This window comes from Mangifera indica, chromosome 20 (genome assembly GCF_011075055.1).
Source record: "Mangifera indica cultivar Alphonso chromosome 20, CATAS_Mindica_2.1, whole genome shotgun sequence".
Classification (NCBI taxonomy): domain Eukaryota; kingdom Viridiplantae; phylum Streptophyta; class Magnoliopsida; order Sapindales; family Anacardiaceae; genus Mangifera; species Mangifera indica.
The window spans coordinates 11,547,385-11,567,624 of record NC_058156.1 but is presented as its reverse complement, the minus strand read 5'-3'; the positions used below and the strand labels follow the sequence as shown (position 1 = coordinate 11,567,624).

Sequence of the window (20,240 nt, the reverse complement as noted above, 5' to 3'; positions counted from 1 at the left end):
AGATATTTCAACAAACATTGCATGGGAAAATAGTCTTTTGGCCATTTTTTATTATTTTGTGGTATGATACTGCATACCAATTTCTCTATAAAAAAATGGAAAATGCATTCCTTATTCTTTGGTACACTAAAAAAATTGTAATATTGTTCGCTAGCATAATCTGAAGAAAAATTGTAGAATGGCCACTTATAGCATGGAAGATGAGAGGTTGCAGAGGCTACAGAATTTTGCGAAGGAAATGTGGATGCATTATATTCAGTACTTGCAGAGGATCCTTACGTTTTAAAGCGTATTGATCAAGTACCATTTGTGACTACTCCCTTGCATACAGCTGCAAGGGAGGGAATGACCTATTTTGCCAAGGAAATACTAAACTTAAAGCCTTCATTTGCTTGGAAGCGAGATCATATTGGGCGTAGCCCTCTCCATTTGGCTTTGGAGGGGAAGCACTTGCAGGAACGGCTTAGTCCTCATGATTTGAATTTGGAGGGGAAGTACCAGGAAGTTGTTACGTGGTTGATAAAACATGACAGTGGGCTTGTCTGTGTTAAAGCAAAGGGGATGGTTACTCCTCTGCACTATGCAGCTCAAGTAGACGATGAATCCAGTTTGGCTGACTTTTTGTATGTTTGTCCATTATCAATCGAAGAGTTGACTGTTGAATCTGAAACTGTTGTACATGTGGCTGTAAAAAACGGGAGTTTCAAAGCCTTTAAAGTCTCGTTAGGATGGCTTCGACTCTTCAACAAAGAGGAGATCCTGAAGTGGAAGGACGAGGAAGGAAACACTCCATTGCATACTGCAGTGTCTGCAGATCAACCTGAGGTAAGCATCCGATTTGCCTTGTCATTTTCTTTATATAAGCTTCTAATATTTCATTTTCTCCTCAATTATGAAGATGGTGAAGCTGTTGATTGGATATGTGAAAGTGAATATAAACAACAGTTAAGGTTTGACAGCTTTGGACATCTTCTACCTTCGCCAATGTCAAGGTTTGGTAGATGCCGCTGTTGGTGACATTCTACTTGCTGCTAAAGCTAAAACTGCATCTCAACTCCATCGTCCCCCTTTAAGAGATTCAAAACAAACTTCAAGAATTGTGAAAAGCTTTGAGCCAGCTTTCCCAAGGCTAGATACAGTTCCTCTTGAAGTCCGAAACGTACTACTTGTGGTAGCCGTATTGATAGCCACAGCCACCTATCAAGTAGCACTAAGCCCCTCCGGAGGATATTGGCAGGATGAGGGCAATCTGCAGCCTGCAGCCAACAACATTGGTATCAGTAACACCAACACCACCGCTATCAGTAACACCACCACCACTGATATCAGTAACACCACCGCCGCCGCCTTTATTACAAAGTGTTCTGAGCACCGTGCAGGGACAACGATTGCGAGCTCTTCAAGCCAATTAATATTTTTGCTTTGTAATTCTTTGGCTTTTTTCAAATCTTTTTTCTTAATTTCGATTCTTGTATCTGGGCTCCCATTGAACAGAATGATTATGCCAATGCTATCTTTGATGGTAGTTTCGTATGCTACTTCTATTATTGAAACTTTTCCCTCCACCGCAAGTACCTTGAAGTTATTTCGCTTCTCATTTTTCTGGGTATAGGTGCTTCTGCAGCATATTTTTTTCCATTATGGTTAGGCTTAAGGTGTAAATTAGGAACCTAAATATAAAAGTGAATTTACTTTAAGCTGCAACTTGTTTATGTTTTGTTGTTAGAGTCAGCAATAATGTTTTTAATGTTATACCTGTTTTTAATGCATTTAATGAAGTTGTTTCTTTCACCGTTACAAAATACGCTTGTCCATGCCTTAACAACACTTGTTACGCCTAGACACTAATGGTGCCTTTAGTTCATATATTCTTTTATTATCTAAAAAAAATAATGAATTACCATAAAAATATATTATTTATAAAATTATAGAGTATAAATTATTACTATATATAGATATAAATAATTATTATGTCTGATTAAAAGTTTTAAAATAATATTTTAATATTATTTTACTTAAATTTCTTTCGATATAATTATTAAAATATTCTTGATGGTACTTATTATATTAATTAATAGTGAAGATATTTTTGTTTTAAAAAATTAATATGAAATGATAAAATGTAAAAAAATAATTGTTTTGATAATCTTTTAACATCTAAAATAGAAGTTATAATTAGATAATCTCTTATATTATTTATTATATATATTTTAATAAAAAATTATTAGAATAGTTTATTATTGAACAAACTAAACAAAATAAGGTAAATAATAATCTTTTAATACCTCAACCAAATACCCGTGAAAAGAAATTAATTAGGTTAAAAAATGGGGTTAATAGTAAAATATCAAATATATACACAATTTTAATTCACTTTAATATGTATCATATGAAAAAAAAATCCTTCACCAGTGAGAAAAATTGCAGTCTTCCGAGGATGTAAACTATCAAATAAGTACATTATTTGATTTAACATTCTTCATGAGTCTACCATTAGATGTACAATATCACATGAGTTCTATTTGATGTAAAATATTACATGAATCCCCTTAGATGTGAAATGTTCCATGAGACATCCTTTAGTTGTAATTTGTAAAACATCATATAAATCTTCATTCAGATGTAAATTATGATAGTACTTCAATTGAATTCTGTAGATGAGACTCTAATTATGGTCAGTTTAGTTAGAAAATATTTTATTATTAAAATTTAAAAGATTATTATAAAAATAAATTATCTTAAATATTAATAAAGATAAATTAATAATTTGTTTAGATAATAGATATTTATAAATAATTTTTAAATTTGATTGGTAATACTAAAAAAGATACTAATATGTTATTATCTAACATATTAAATATAAATAACATAAGTAATAAAAGATATAAAAATTTATTATACCAAATGCGCGAACAAGGGTTTATCCAAAGTGTCAAGCCACGTTAATTCGTGGCTCAATGTGGAATGTTGATGATCGGGCTACAAAAGGAGGGAAAACAAAGACAAATCGGAGCCACTTTCAATGCAACAATCTTGATTATAGAAAATGTTTAATAAAAAGAACTTAAAAGATATGTTGATTACAAGATAAATAAAGACATGACTAACACCTCTTGCATCAGGTTATAAGCTGTTAAAAAAGACATGACTAAAAGCTTGATCTTTTCTCTGCAGACTCATTCTTCATTTGCAACTTAACAACATTATCTACAGTCCACCTCAGCTCATGTTCTGGCCCCCGTTGACAGCTTCACTGTGCTGCCAACAAGTTAAAATCCGCATTCAATTAAAAAAAAATTTAATTTTGAATTTGATATGGTCCAATTCAAACTTGATTTGTTTATGATAAAAGTTTAATATGTAGGCTCAAACTCAATTTAATTGATTTAAACAATGATTTTAAAATAAGATCGGATCGGTTAGTTCAATCGGTTGAACCAACTCCAAGTTTGGTCTAGTTAATATAAAAATAAGATTTTTTTAATTGATTCAGTCAAATCTGGTCAAAACTTGGGTTTGATCGGTTAAACCAATCAAAAACTGGTTTGACCAGGTTTGACTAAAATTTTGAGCTTTTTTAAATTTTAATTATTTTTGAATAATTTAATTATTTTTTATTAAATTAGATGAATTTCTAAAGGTTCGTAAAGGAAAATAAAATAAAAATGAGGAAAAAAATATCTCATATCTATTGAAATGTCTTTTATAGACAATAATTTACAGAATTATGTTTTTTTTCAGTATCATAAGATTGAAAATTTTTTTATTTTAATTGTTTAATTAAAATCAAATAAATAATTGTTACTCTTTAAAAAAGATATATTCTAATATTTATAAGTGTGAGTATCTTGATTAATTTTATTTTTTACACATTTTTAAGCAAAATTCATTCATTATAATTTGATAATAAACTGAACTGGTCAATTCTCCGGTGGAACCGATCGAACTATGAACCAGTGAGATAATCGATTTGATCATCAGTCCAATTTTAAAAACATTAGATCTAAACTCAAATTTGAACTTTAAAAACTTAGATTGAATCGAACTCGTACAACCTAGCATGAAAAAAAGGTTCTACATGATTCATGGAAAGCTTGGTAAATGGTAATAATAAAAATTCAATGTGGAATATTATTCAACAAGTTGAAATTTTGGTTGTGGGAAGTGAAAAAAAAAAAAATTGAACATAATTGAATATAATATGTGTTTTGAGGAAGGGTGGTGTTAGATTGTACTTATGATGAGTACCAATAATGTTGGTTCTTGGTAGTGGTTCCAGTAAGTTGTTTCTTAATGAAATGGTTGCACAAAGGTCCATTTCTGTGATTGCTCCTGGTTCCCCGGATGCTGCTTTGTGTTTCAGGTGTGTGCCGTTTGATGCTTCAAACTGATGGCTGGGCTTTACTTGCTGTCTTTGGCTTCCTGCCATGGCTGGATAGGCTGGGTTCATGGTTAGTTTAATTTCAGATTGTTGTCTCTAGTATGATTTCTGTTATTTAAGTGGTTCGTTTTTGGTTTGTAATTGTGTGTTTTAGCCAATAGGCTCGCGTTGACTTGTACTTTGAGTGATTTTTGGCTGTCTTGTGGGATGAACTTGGGTTGTATTTGCGGCCCGTTTTCTGATTTTTTTTAATGTATACATTTACTTACAAAAAAAAAAAAAAAGGGCTGGCTAAATGGTGTGTGCAAATAGAAAAAGAAAGGTTGCTATAGGATTCTGGATTCTCACTGCAGCGATTTATCAATGACTCCAAAGTAGCCCGAAGGGACGGTTGAGTGGCATAGGGGCGTGACATTAAGGGGTAACATTACCCCACTCAAATAGAGCTCCAAAGGGGTGGTCTAAAGGCTACTTGAATGTAAAAAATGTAAAATTTTTAAGAGAAAGAGTTTGGATTTAAAATCTGTTGATGTTATATCAAGATCAAACTCTTAAATTACATGATACAATAGTTGTAAGGTGAGTCTTAGATCTAAAATTTTATTTTCAACAAAAAAAAAAGATTCAATTTGAATAAAGCTACTCAGTAAAAAATAAAATAAATTTCTCTATCTTGTGACTTTTAATCTTGAAATATTTTGGATTATTTCACTATTTAATTGTTTAATAAAATTATATATAACTATTTTAAGTTTATAATTGAATATACATTTGATATGTATAATATGTGATTAAATAATTTTAAATTAATAATAAAATCATATATAATTATATAATACCATATATAAATATATATATCTATTTGTATTAAATATACATATATTTCAAGAATGAGGAAAAGAAGTTGGTGGGAAATTTAGGTGAAGCTAACACTTAATAAAAAAGAGTTGCGTACTTTGAAAAGTCATTACCAATTCCCAAGTTGCAGTGAAAACACTGTACCTTCATGAGAGGAATGATACTGAAGACTGATTCGTTCACAAGCATCTCTCATTTAGGGTTTTAATCTTCTTGACGGTATGAGCACAGTGCCCCGAAATTCCTGCAAGATGGACCATATAATAGCGACGTGTCTTTCATGGCCCTGATATTTGGGAAAATGAAAGTACTCCAGAATCTGTCTAAAGCATTGGCCAATATTCTAGGTTTTGATGCATCTTCGTTGCTTCTTATCCAAACCAAAGAGAGGAATCTGTGGGGCTCATTTCTCCTGTGTCCTGTGCACAAGGCAAACAGTGACTCAGAATTTTCATTCTTACAACTCAACTACCACTACTATAATTGACAGAGAATTTGCAAAAGATTTCTTTAAACAGCTAGACAGACATGGATGAGAGGTTGCAGAATGTTGCCATGGAAGGAAATGTGGATGCATTATATTCAATACTTGTAGAGGATCCTTATGTTTTAGAGAGTATTGATAAACATAAACCTTATCTATCAAATTTAAATATGTACACTATCAAAATTTACTTTGATGTTAAAAAAAAGTTGATATATTCAATAATAAATTATATAAAATTATTTTAAATATTATTTTTAAATAGTTAAATATTCTAATCACGGATCAAATTAGGGATGAAAAAAATATTTGAAGATCTAATTTTGGATAGAAAAATGTGATTCACTCTAAAAAAATGAAAGATTTCCTGATTATAAAACTAAGACTTTAAATATGTCTCTCGTGGACAAGAATCCTGATTATAATAAAATATTTAGTATTTAAAACAATAAAAATAATGATATTAATAATCTACATCAAATTAGCTTGACTCTATCTAACAAAATGTTAATTTCATAATCTAAATTAATTAATTTGACCCATGTGAACCTAAGCATTAAAGTCTACCTAGTGCCCGCAGGTACTTCATATTAAAATCTATACATTCAAATTGTTCAACATCCCTTTTATTAGTAATTAAATTTATTATTAATTTTTGGCGAAATGGGTATTTCCCAACCAATGTCCTGTGAGCGTACAAATTCTCCTTAATTAAATTTTAGAAAGTTAAATTTTCATTTATCATTCACTTATGGTAGTACAAACTTATCATTCCGATTTATGAACAGGGCATGTACACTTATATTAGATTCTTTTTTTTTTTTTTCACTTGAATTAGAGTTTGGTTCATCTTATTGAACATAACATAATGGTGGTGGATACATTGATTCATTTTTGTTTTGGTTACTATCTAAATGTCTGTCAACTGGATCTGTTGAACTGGCTTTAACTTATTCAAGCGCAGGTCTGAAAAAAAATTTGAGCTCAAGCTTGGGGCCTCAAATTTTTTATTCAGACCCATTTTATTAAATTTTTTAGGTTTTAAGCCTTTTAGGCTCAAACCTACATCTTCAAAAAAATTAAAAAAAACCACTTTTTCAATCTTTTATAAATTTGAGAATCTGACAAATATATTCATACTCAACATTATTAAAGAATGAAATGTGATAGGGTGGAGTGACGACGGGGAGTGGAAGTTGTGAACGCTAGGCCATTAAGTCATGGTGATGGGGCATCCATGCCAATAATTCCAGAGAAAAAAACATAAAAGTTGTATCTGGATTCTTGAGCCGACATGGGAGTAGGTAATGACTCATTTTCAAGAGTGCAACTCATTTTTATTTCATGATGGCTTCACCCTAAATTTCCTAACAACTTCCTTTTGTCATTTTCATAGCAATTAAATAGTCAAACAATCCAAAATATTTTAAGTTTAAAGTAACAAGACTGGGGAAGAAATTTAGGAGTTCCATAAATAAGCATGAAGGTACAGAAACGGAAACACAAAAATGTGAAAATGTCGAAACTGAAATGTTTAACGTAGTTTCTCATAAATACAAAAGATGAAAACAAGGGAAAAAGAATAAATATAAAAAATATAGAGGGTTTCTTATTATAAATGCCAACTTATATATAAAATATACAACCAACTGTATTTTTTTAAAAAAAATTGTGATAACTTTTTAATAACAATAAAGTGTGCATTTAATTAACTTGATTTATCAATTAACAGTCAAATAAATAGTATATATCAGATCTAACAAAACTAATTTTTTGAATGTTCACCAATAATTAGAGAAGCTTAAGGTAGAGAAAAGATAAGTTTTAATATGTTATAGAGGAGAAGTAACTAAATTAAAGTTAGGGTTCAAAGTGGTAGAGAGAAGATGAATTTTAACAAAATTCATCCAAAACATGAAAGATTCAAGCCATTTAATCAAAAATTCATATCTCAAAACCTTATCATAAAAAACACCCAAAGTGTTCATTTCAATCGTCTAAATTTTTACATCAAATTGTAAAAATATGACTAACTTGATTTGCCATTTGCGTCTCTAGAGAAAGTCACAGGGTTGGACGGCCTGAAAATTCTTGAGCTAATGGGTTTGGTTTGTGATTTTGCAATAGTTGGGGTCTTCATTTTGTTTTGGTTTTATACCAGGGCATTTCGGTTATTGTACATAAATTGGGTATATTGGTTTTGTGTTAATATATTTGGGAAATTATGTTTAATTAGATCATAATTTGGGTATTTAATTAAATTTCCCTTACATTTATTTTTCTGTTAAAATAAATTAAATAATATATCTAATGATAAATTATATAAGATTATTTTTAATCAATTAAATAATTTGATCACCGATCAAATAGTCTAATCGACCTTCGGACCGGATCCACATATAGTCCAGCTCTGCAAGCATTGTAAGAAACATCTCCGTTAACTATATATATATATATATATATATATATATATATATATATATATATATATATATATATATTCAGAGCAGGTGTAGCATCAGAAACAATGCTAACTCCATCAACATAACATAAAAAATAGCAGCAACAGCTGAGTTCATATCTTAGGTTGTTTAAAGCTTGCCAAACGCGGGTTTCTCCGGCGGCCATGCCAAGTGACTTTCCAACGTTGGTGATTTAAAAAACGAAAAAGGAATATAATATGCTGCAAGAAAACTTACAACCAAAAAAATTAATAAACAAAGGCCCCACAAAGTAACTTTCGGTGCAGTAAAAAGGATCGATAAAAGAAATATAATATGAAATATAAAAAGTTTCGGTGGTGTATGATTTGTGGTAATTAAAAAAAATATTAAAAGTTTATTTTACTTATTATATATAAGTATAATTATTAAAAAATATTATCCAAGTTACATTATCATGATAATATAAAATTCTCCAAATTTTTTATTTATTGCGAAATCAGAATAAAAGATAAATTACTATATTAATTTTTATATAGTGCGCCTAGTCATTTTGTTAGATAAAGTGAAGGCAATTGGATTTGGATGTAGATTATTAATATCGTTTTTTATTATTTTATATACAGTTTCATTAGTCTACCATTAGATGTAAAATATCACATCAGTTCTGTTTGATGTAAAATATTAGATGAGTCCCCTTAGATGTGAAATGTTCTATGAGACATCCTTTAGTTGTAATTTGTAAAACATCATATAAATCTTCATTCAAACGTAAATTATGACGTAGTACTTCAATTGAACTGCATGTATACTATAGATAGGACTCCAATTAGGGTCCACTTAATTAAAAAATATTTTATTATCAAAACTTAAAAGATTATTATAAAAAATAAATTATTTTAAATATTAATAAAAATAAATTAATAATATGTTTATGTAATAGATATTTATAAATAATTTTTATATTTGATTGATAGTATTAAAAGAGATATTAATATATTATTATTTAACGGATTAAATATAAATAATATAAATAATAAAAAATATAAAAATTTATTATACCAAATGCACACTTCGGAGTTTTTGTGAACAAGGGAAAAAATTTTAACGGTTTATCCAAAGTGTCAAGCCATGTCAATTCGTGGCTCAGTGTGGAATGTTGATGATCGGGCTACACAAGGAGGGAAAATAAAGACAAATCGGAGCCAGTTCCCATTTGTTGCAACCTTTCGATCGTTTGAAATAGTTTTTTTTTGTTATATTGTACAGAAACAAGTCATTGCCAACTCCAATGATGCAGTGTAAACACAAGAATCTAGATACAAATTTTTTGTTTTTACTCTGAAATTATTGGCATGGAAACCCCATCACCTTAGCTTCATGACCTCGCATTTACAACTTCCGCTCTCTATCGCCACTCCACCCTATCACACTTTATTCTTTATTGAATCAATTCAATTCAAATTTAATCCTCTTAAGAGATAATACACAAAAGGGATAGTTGTTCCATGTGAGAAACAATTTGCTTGAAAGAAATTGTCCAACAATTTGTTTGAAAGAAACAACTTTTTTAAATCTGTTAAAGAAACAACATGTAATTGAATTTTATTTTATTTTTTATTCAAAATTATTATTAAAAAATTTATATATTATTTATGTATTCATTTTATATGTTTAAAATATATATACATAATTTTATTATTAGAAAAAATAAATTGATAATAAGATGACAACTTAAAAGTGGCAATATGACTAGGGAGCATCGAAATTCATGGAAGATTGATCAAATAATGGCGACGATAGTCTTCTATGGTTCTGATATTTGGGAAAATAAGACGGAATCCTCTAGAAGCTGTTCAAAACATTGACCAAGACTCTCTGTTTCGATGTTTCTTCGTTCCTTCTTATCCAAAGAGAGGAATCTGTGGTGCTCATTTCTCCTGTCCTGTGCACAAGGCAAAAAGTGACTCCTAATTTTCATTCTTATAACTCAACTACCATTGTTACTCCTGTAGTTGAAAGAAAATTTGCAAAAGATTTCTTGAAACACCCACACAGACATGGATGAGAGGTTGCAGAATGCTGCCATGGAAGGAAATGTGGATGCATTATATTCAGTACTTGCAGAGGATCCTTATGTTTTAGAGCGTATTGATCAAGTACCATTTGTGACTACTCCCTTGCATACAGCTGCAAGGGAGGGAAAGATCCATTTCGCCAAGGAGATACTAAACTTAAAGCCTTCATTTGCTTGGAAGCGAGACCATCTTGGGCGTAGCCCCCTCCACTTGGCTTTGGAGGGAAAGCACCTGCAGGAAGGGCTTAGTCCCCGTGATTTGGATTTGAAGGAGAAGTACCAGGAACTTGTAACATGGTTGATAAAACATGACAGTGAGCTTGTCCGTGCTAAAGCAAAGGGGATGGTTACTCCTCTGCACTATGCAGCTCAACTAGACGATGAATCCAGTGTGGCTGACTTTTTGTATGTTTGTCCATTATCAGTCGAAGAGTTGACTGTTGAATCTGAAACTGTTGTACATGTGGCTGTAAAAAACGGGAGTTTCAAAGCCTTTAAAGTCTTGTTAGGATGGCTTCGACGCTTCTGTTGGGATAAATTAACCCCGAAAGAGAAAAAAAAAGAAAGTCGTAAAACACAATCAAGCACACACCAAACGAATAAATAAAATAGACACAAGAATTTTACGTCGTTCAGGAAATTCCCTACGTCCACAGAGTGCACCAGCACTTCTTCCACTATCAAATTGATAATTACAAACTGACACTTTTGTCTCTCTCACTCTCAATCACGAATTTCTCCCTCACAAATCTCTCTCACCTTCCTAAACTTGTCAATCTAAGCCTAAACCCTTAGAGACCCTTAATACATCATGTAATACCCAAATAAGACGTTCAACATGTGTATTTATAGGATAGGAACAACCCACAACTGATTCGGACTCAAAAACCTTAAAGAATTAAGAATCCGTGTAAAACTGACCACCGGACGTTGTTGGGGCGCGTGAGGGCGTGTCTGACCGTCTTTGGCTGCGATTTTTGCGGTGTTTGATTCGTATCGAAACAAGATTTCCAGCGATACCTTATTTGTTTAAAACGGACTTCGTTTGGTATGCTTTCGGGACAGATAAAGTTTAATCCTGTTTTTGAATCCGAATTCTTCTAGAATTCAAATCCTTTCAGGCTTCACAATTCTAACAATCTCCCACTTGAAGACTGAAACACATGCAATCATCAATTCTTCTGAATAGTGAAAACGGTGCACTCAACTTCCTTTGCTTCAACCATGAAGACCGACTGAAGCTGAACACAGCTCCAGTTTTTCGATTGTCACTGGCTTGGTCAACATGTCAGCTGGATTTTTACTTCCAAGAATCTTCACAAGTGTCAGCACTTCTTCATCCAACAAAGTACGAATGAAATGATATCGTAGACCTATATGCTTGGTCCTCGAGTGAAATGCCGAATTCTTGGCTAAGTGTATCGCACTCTGACTGTCACTGTGCAACACATTCAACACTTGTTTGAACCCCAATTCTGCTAACAGACCTTGTAACCAAATCAGTTCTTTGCTTGCTTCTGTAACAGCTACATACTCTGCCTCAGTCGTAGACAAAGTCACAATCCTCTGTAGTTGGGAAACCCAACTAATGGCTGTAGCACCCAAAGTAAAAACGTACCCTGTAGTGCTCTTTCTATGATCTACCTCTCCAGCAAAGTCAGCATCAACATATCCTTGTAGCTTCAAATCACTCTTTTTAAAGTATAAACATTTTTCTGTTGTACCTCGTAGATACCTCAAAATCCATTTAACTGCCTCCCCATGCTGCTTGCCTGGATTAGACATAAATCTACTAACTGCTCCCACTGCATGAGCAATATCTGGCCTCGTGCAAACCATAGCATACATCAAACTTCCAATTGCAGATGCATATGGAACTTTATCCATGTATGCCCTTTCTTCATCTGTCTGTGGATACTGATCCTTGGAAAGTCTAAAGTGACTGGCTAGGGGAATTTTGACTGGTTTAGCATCACTCATACTAAAGCGTTGAAGAACCTTACGAATGTACTCTGCTTGAGACAATTGCAATGTACCTCTCTTCTTATCTCTGTTAATTCTCATTCCAAGAATCTGTTTTGCTGCCCCCAAATCCTTCATCTCAAATTCACTAGACAGTTGTTTCTTCAATTTGTTTATATCTTCCAAATCTGCACCAGCTACCAACATGTCATCAACATAAAGTAATAAAATAATGTAACTGGTACCAACCTTCTTGAAGTAGCAACAATGGTCAGCATTACATCTCATGTATCCATTCTTTTGCATAAAACCATCAAATTTCTTGTACCATTGACGTGGAGCTTGTTTGAGGCCATACAAGCTCTTAGTCAGCTTACACACCAGATTTTCTTTTCCTTTTTCCATAAAACCTTCTGGTTGCATCATGTATATCTCCTCCTCGAGATCACCATGTAGAAAAGCAGTCTTTACATCTAGTTGTTCCAGATATAAATCTTCTGCCGCCACAATGCTCAAAACTGATCGAATTGTGCTCAACTTCACAACAGGGGAAAATATCTCTGTGTAGTCAATGCCTTCTTTTTGTTGAAAACCCTTGACCACCAATCTAGCTTTATACCTTTTAGAGCCATCATGTTCTTGCTTAATTCTGAAGACCCATTTATTTTGGAGTGTCTTCTTACCCTCTGGTAACTTTGTCAACTCCCATGTACGGTTCGAATTCAAAGACTTCATCTCATCCTTCATCGCTAGCTCCCACTTGCTAGAATCATCTACCTGACATGCCTCAGCATAGCATTCAGGCTCCCCAGCATCAGTCAGTAGCAAATAGTTCAAGTCATACTTCTTGTTTGGTATTCGATGTCGCTTAGACCTTCTCAGTGCATTCGCTGGATCCTCTAATTCATCAGGGCATAAATCTGCAATACCCTTTTCTGCTAGTTCTGAGTCTACGCCTGAAGTTGAAGTAGTGACTGGTTCTTTTTCTGCGGTTTCCTTGGCTTCTAACTCCTTACCTAACTTAGGATTCTTCCAAACAGGCACATCATCATGATTAAAATAGTTAGGTTCAGACAACCCCCCACTAGAAGACTCTATAGATTTCCTATTTTTATACATAACTTTCTCATTGAAGATGACATCCCTACTCCTAATCATCTTCTTACTATTTTCATCCCAAAACTTATACCCAAATTCGTCATCCCCATAGCCAATAAAAGTACATTTAATAGATTTTGGGTCAAGTTTGTTTCTAGCATTATCACTAACATGGATATATGCTACACAACCAAAAACTCTAATATGAGAAAGTTTTACCTCCTGACCACTCCAAACTTCTTCGGGTAGTTTGAAATCTAAGGGTGTTGATGGACCACGATTGATCAAATAAGCTGCTGTGTTGACTGCTTCTGCCCAGAACTGCTTCGGCAAACCAGCGTGTAGCCTCATGCTCCTAGCTCTCTCAGTCAATGTTCGGTTCATACGTTCTGCAACACCATTCTGCTGTGGAGTACTAGGCACGGTCCTTTCGAGACGAATCCCACTCCCGAAGCAGAATTTTTTGAACTCAGAATCTTCATACTCACCACCATTATCGGATCGCAACTTCTTGATCTTCAAACCAGTTTCATTCTCAACCATAGCCTTCCACTTTTTGAAAGCTTCAAACACCTCAGATTTCTGCCTCAGAAAATAAACCCAAACTTTCCTTGAGTGATCATCTATGAAAGTGACAAAATAATATTTTCCGCTAACTGAGGAAACTGGTGCAGGTCCCCAAACATCTGTGTGCACTAACTCCAATTTCGTTGTCTTTGGAGTTCTCCCAGCTTTCTTAAAGCTCACCCTTTTCTGCTTTCCGAAAACACAACTTTCACACATGTCTAGGTCAATCGATTTCAAATCTGACAACTTGCCATTAGAATGCATGAGTCGTAATCCCTTAGTACTCATATGCCCAAGCCTCTGATGCCATAGGTTTGGATCATCTCTACTTTCAGCTGTAGCAAATAAACCACGTCCATCTGTGGTTGTATAGAGAGTTCCAATCTTTTTCCCTTTGGCAATAGTCATAGCTCCTTTCGAAATCTTCCAAGCATCTTCTGAAAACGTTGTCACATAACCTTGTGTTGCCAACTGCCCAATTGAAATCAGATTTTTCTTCAAACTAGGTACATGCCTTACATTATCCAATTTCCAAATAGATCCATTTAGGTTAATCTCCACCTTTCCTTCACCTACGATGTCGCATGCCTTATCATTACCAAGATAAACCTTACCCAGGTTGCTTGCAACATATTCTTTAAAGAATTCCTTCCTAGAGGTAGCATGAAACGACGCTCCTAAGTCTAATATCCATGATTCAGTATTGCTTTCTAAAGAGCAAATTAAAGCATCATCCGAGCCTTCCGAAACATAGTTTGCACTAGTCTGACCATCACTTTCTTTCTTTAGAGCTTTACACTCTGACCGGTAATGCCCCATCTTGTGACAATTCCAACACTCGATGTCTTTCTTACCACCATGTGAATTGTTCTGACGGCTCCTTGATTTAGACCTACCACGCCTCGACTTGGATCTACCACATTGCCCACCTCTAGTATTGCTTCTTCTTCTACTCTCCATATTCAAGACTGAATTTGAATTAAAAAACCCATCTTCACGCCTACGAATCTCTTCAGTCATGATCATATCCACAACTTCTGAAAACTTCAATTTTTCTTTCCCAAACGCACCACTGATTGATTGGACGGTACCCTTCCAACTTTCAGGCAACTGACCGAGAATGAGTAAGGCTTGTACTTCATCATCAAACTCGATCTTTACGGACGTTAGTTGATCCGTAATCTCATTAAACGCATTCAGATGTTCTTTGAAGTTTTTATTTTCTGTCATTCGGAGAGAAAAGAGTTTCTTTATCAGATGTACCTTATTTGCCGCAGAAGGTTGTTCGTAGAGATTTGATAAGGATTTCATGAGAGACGCTGTTGTGTCTTGATTCTTCACATTAAAGGCTACTGATCTCGATAGACTCAATCGAATCGCACCTAGAGCTTTACGATCTAAAACTTTCCAATCTTCATCTTTCATGTCTGTTGGCTTTTCTTTGAGCGGTAAGTACAAGTCTTTCTGGTACAGATAATCCTCCATCTGCATCTTCTAGAAACTAAAGTTCGTCCCATCGAACTTTTCAACCTTGTAATGGTCTTTCTCTTAACCCATATTCTTCCACTCAAACGACAAAACCAACTACTAATGAACCAGGCTCTGATACCAGTTGTTGGGATAAATTAACCCCGAAAGAGAAAAAAAAAGAAAGTCGTAAAACACAATCAAGCACACACCAAACGAATAAATAAAATAGACACAAGAATTTTACGTCGTTCAGGAAATTCCCTACGTCCACGGAGTGCACCAGCACTTCTTCCACTATCAAATTGATAATTACAAACTGACACTTTTGTCTCTCTCACTCTCAATCACGAATTTCTCCCTCACAAATCTCTCTCACCTTCCTAAACTTGTCAATCTAAGCCTAAACCCTTAGAGACCCTTAATACATCATGTAATACCCAAATAAGACGTTCAACATGTGTATTTATAGGATAGGAACAACCCACAACTGATTCGGACTCAAAAACCTTAAAGAATTAAGAATCCGTGTAAAACTGACCACCGGACGTTGTTGGGGCGCGTGAGGGCGTGTCTGACCGTCTTTGGCTGCGATTTTTGCGGTGTTTGATTCGTATCGAAACAAGATTTCCAGCGATACCTTATTTGTTTAAAACGGACTTCGTTTGGTATGCTTTCGGGACAGATAAAGTTTAATCCTGTTTTTGAATCCGAATTCTTCTAGAATTCAAATCCTTTCAGGCTTCACAATTCTAACAGCTTCAACAAAGAGGAGATCCTGAAGTGGAAGGACGAGGAAGGAAACAATCCATTGCATACTGCAGTGTCTGCAGATCAACCTCAGGTAAGCATCCGATCTGCCTTGTCATTTTCTTTATATAAGCTTCTAAAATTTCATTTTCTACTTAATTGTGAAGATGGTGAAGCTGTTGATTGGATATCTGAAAGTGAATATAAACAACAGTAAAGGTTTGACAGCTTTGGACATCTTCTACGTTCGCCGATGTCAAGGTTCCGTAGATGCAGCAGTTGGGGACATTCTACTTGCTGCTAATGCTAAAACTGCCTGTCAACTCCATCGTCCGTCTTTAAGAGATTCAAAAAAAGCTTTACTAGTCGAGTACTTCTCTGGTGGCTTACCGTTTTCAGAAAAAATTCTGAAAAGATTCTCGCTAGGTTACCGAAGAGTTGAGGAAGTTCCTCTTGAAGTCCGGAACGTACTACTTGTGGTGGCTATATTGATAGCCACAGCCACCTATCAAGCAGCACTGAGCCTCCCTGGAGGATATTGGCAAGATGACGGCAATCTGCAGCCTGCAGCCAACAACACTGGTATCAGTAACACCACCAGCACCATCTTTAATACAGAACAACATGCTGCAGGGGAGATGATTCTGCAGTCTTCAGGACAATTATTATTTTTGACATTTAATTCTTTGGCTTTTTTTACGTCTGTGTGCTTTATTTGCACTCTTGTAGCTGGCTTCCCATTTTGCGGAATCATTCTCGCAATGACATCTTGGATGGAATTTTCTTATTTTTCTTCTATTCTTGAAACTATAGACTACAGCGGAAGTTTCTCTCAAGGCCTCTTGTTTTTCTATTTTCTGCTTGTAAGTGTTGCAACATATTATATCCCATCTTTCTTAGCTCGCCAACATTCGAAGCTCACACGGCATGGCCGCCGGAAGAACCTACGTTTGGGAAGCTTTGAACAACCGAAGATGGGAAATCAGCTGTAAATAGTAATAGTGAATTTATGTTTTGTAACTGCTTGTAATGTTACAACAACTCTCTGAATATATTTAATGGACTTGTCTCTTTAACCATTCAAATGGGATGTCAACTCCCAACTATGCACATAAATATTTCAAGTTTTTAGATATTCGACATATTACAGTAATAAATTTTAAGACAAGGGAATTAAAATGTTTATTACCTATGTATATATGATCATCTTCTGACGTTTCATTGGTGTTTATGATTAAAGGTATTATGGTCATTTATTGACTGTTTTTAATTTCCGCAAGATTTTAAGTGTTCTCATGCTTCAATTTAGTTAGTGAAGTGAAATAACATTTTCCTTTTTGGAGGGCAATTTTGGAAGGGCAGTTACTAGTTAATATCAAAACAATGTTTTTAAAATTGGATCGATGATCAAACCGATTATCTCACTGGTTTAGGGTTTGACTGGTTCAATCAATTCAATTTAATATCAAATTTATTAAATAATATCTTACATTTAACACATGTTTTAAACATAAACCATATTAAGTTCATTAAAATCAAATTTGTACAATTATCAACAACAATAAAATATATTTACTTCTTTGAAACATAAATTTTAAACTCATCATTAAATTAAAAAAATTTACATTCAAAATTGTTCAAATTGTTCAACTATCTCTTATTGTTTGATAAATTTATTATTATTATTTTCCGTTAAGTGATCCAGATTAGTTAGTGATCTTGTCCATTACAAACTTTTAAATAGTAACAAGGGCAACTCCATAATGGAAGATACAAAATTGTTTCGACAATTTCAGATTTAATACAATATTGTTATGTATCCCATTGTCATCCCTAGTTCCATTGTGTTAAGTTGATAGTCTACCTTCATGCTTATTTCTGGATCCTTCTCTCAGTCTTGTTACTTGAAAAGTTTTTTATTATATGACTGTTTAATTCTATGAAAATGACAAAAGGAAGTTGCTAGGAAATTCAGATGAAGTTACCAAAAAACAGTCTTTCTAATAGTCACCAGTTTTGTTTTACTATATGACTATTTAATTCAGGTGACTATTTAATTCTATGAATAAAACTTTATGTTCGAGATGAACTTGAATCAAGAAACATTCTAACTTAATTTGCAATCGATTTCAAATTATGAGTTATTGAGTCATTTGAAACACTGGGCGGGACCATGAATTTCAAGCTATTTCACCCGAACTTTTATGGAGTAACTATCCTTTCTAGTAGTCACCAGTTTTGTTTGCAATTGGAGCTCATGATCTTGAAGACCACTTGACTGGTTTGTTGATATGTCCATCTCCATTTTGTTATGTTTAATAAGATGAACCAAACTCCATTTCAGTTTAAAAAAAAAAAATCAATCATAATTATGTGTTTTTGAAAAAGTTATAAAGCTAGAGTATTTGATTCAATTACAAAAACCTTAGTAGTCAATTGTGGTAGCTAAGGTAATTTATTATTAATAAGCTAATGGATTTTTCTTAATTATAATAAATATATGTAAAAGAAAAAGGGAAATTGAAGAGTATGTGCAAAGAGTGTGGTAGTTGGCCAAGAGATGGAAAATATATATTTGCATACTTTAATTATTTAATTAGATATATAAATAATATGTTATTATGAGTTTGATTATTATCTTATTTTAAATAAAAATCACCTAACCAATTATTTAACAAGATAATCGTTTTACTGTATATACTGTGGTTTGATGCTCCATCACTTTTGTTTTGTATAAAAGACTAGTTGGTTTAATCAAACATTGACCAGACTATGCTGCAGTTCTTATCGGAAGATAGGAATCGGCGGTGCTGATTTCTCCCGTGCTGCAAAAGGCAAACAGTAACTCATAATTTTCATTCTTCTACCTTAAACTGCCACTACTGTTACTCCTATAATTCAAAGAAAATTGGCAAAAGATTCCTTTAAACACCCACATGGACGAGAGGTTGCAGAATTTTGTCAAAAAAGGAAATGTAGAAGCATTTTTTTTCAGTACTTACAGAGGATCCTTATGTTATGGAGCGTATTGATCAGGTACCATTTGAGAGAAATTTCGTCAAGGAAATTCTAAAGTTAAAGCCTCCATTTGGCTTTGGAGGGGAAGCACCTGCAGGATGGGCTTAGTCCTCGAGATCCGGACATGGAGGGAAAGTTCCACGAAGTTGTAACATGGTTGATAAAACATGACAGTGAGCTTGTCCGTGTTAAAGCGAAGGAGATGGTTACTCCTTATCACTAGCAGCTCAACTAGACGATGAATTCAATTTGGCTGATTTTTTGTATGTTTGTCCATCTTCAATCCACGATGTGACTGTTAAATCTGAAACCGCTGTACATGTCGCTCTTAAAAACGGGAGTTTCAAAGCCTTTAAAGTCTTGTTAGAATGGCTTCGACGCTTCAACAAAGAAGAGATGCTGTACCGGAAGGACGAAGAAGGAAACAGTGCATTGCATAATGCCGTATCTGCAAATCAACGTGAGGTTAGCATTCGATATGCTTTCAACTACTAGATGCTTTTAGGGCCGAATCCGAGCTGAACCTGCTTAACTTAGTTCTAATTTGTTAAGTTCGAATTTAAACCAACTTCAATTATGAAGAAACGGCTCATTTTTTAAACCAAATTGGATTCGAGTTAAGGGCGTTCAATTCGGTTAGATTCAAATTCATGATTCAAAATCAGTAGTTTAGATTTGCCTCCAATTTGTGGCTTGGATTTGTATTTTATCTTTGTAACTCATTTATAAAATAAATTTATTTTTTAAAACGGTATTATTTTATTAATGAGCTACAAGACAAAATCTTTATTGACACTAATCGGATGCCTACAGCAGGTTAATTTGCAGATACTGGAGTATGCAATGCACTGTTTCCTTCTTCGTCCTCCCAGTCCAGGATCTCTTCTTTGTTGAAGCGTCGAAGCCATTTTAACAAGACTCTTAAGAGTTTAAAATTCCTGTTTTTGAGGGCGAGATGGACAGCAGTTTCAGACTCAACAGTCAAATCTTGGATTAATGATGGACAAACATGCAAAAACCCAGCCAAACTGGATTAATCGTCTAGTTGAGCTGCATAATGCAAAGGAGTAACCACCCCCCTTGCTTTAACACGGACAAGCCCACCGTCATGTTTTATCAACCATGTTGCAAGTTCCT

The 20,240-nt window shown here is 33.9% G+C and overlaps 1 protein-coding gene across 1 annotated transcript; it reads left to right on the top strand.

The window, feature by feature from the left end:
- Window positions 1-345: 345 nt before the first annotated feature.
- LOC123204368 (ankyrin repeat-containing protein BDA1-like) lies at window positions 346-17,164 on the top strand. The gene is made up of 2 exons (XM_044620972.1): window positions 346-825; window positions 16,253-17,164. Exons 1-2 carry the CDS (start codon window positions 346-348, stop codon window positions 17,075-17,077), a joined length of 1,305 nt encoding a protein of 434 aa, XP_044476907.1. The 3' UTR covers window positions 17,078-17,164.
- Window positions 17,165-20,240: the final 3,076 nt, after the last annotated feature.

Excerpts from the sequence above, each read along its gene's own strand:
- LOC123204368 (XM_044620972.1), top strand. The coding sequence starts at position 346 with ATGACCTATTTTGCCAAGGAAATACTAAACTTAAAGCCTTCATTTGCT. Across the intron at positions 826-16,252 it reads TGTCTGCAGATCAACCTGAG|ATGGTGAAGCTGTTGATTGG; the intron begins GTAAGCATCCGA and ends TTAATTGTGAAG.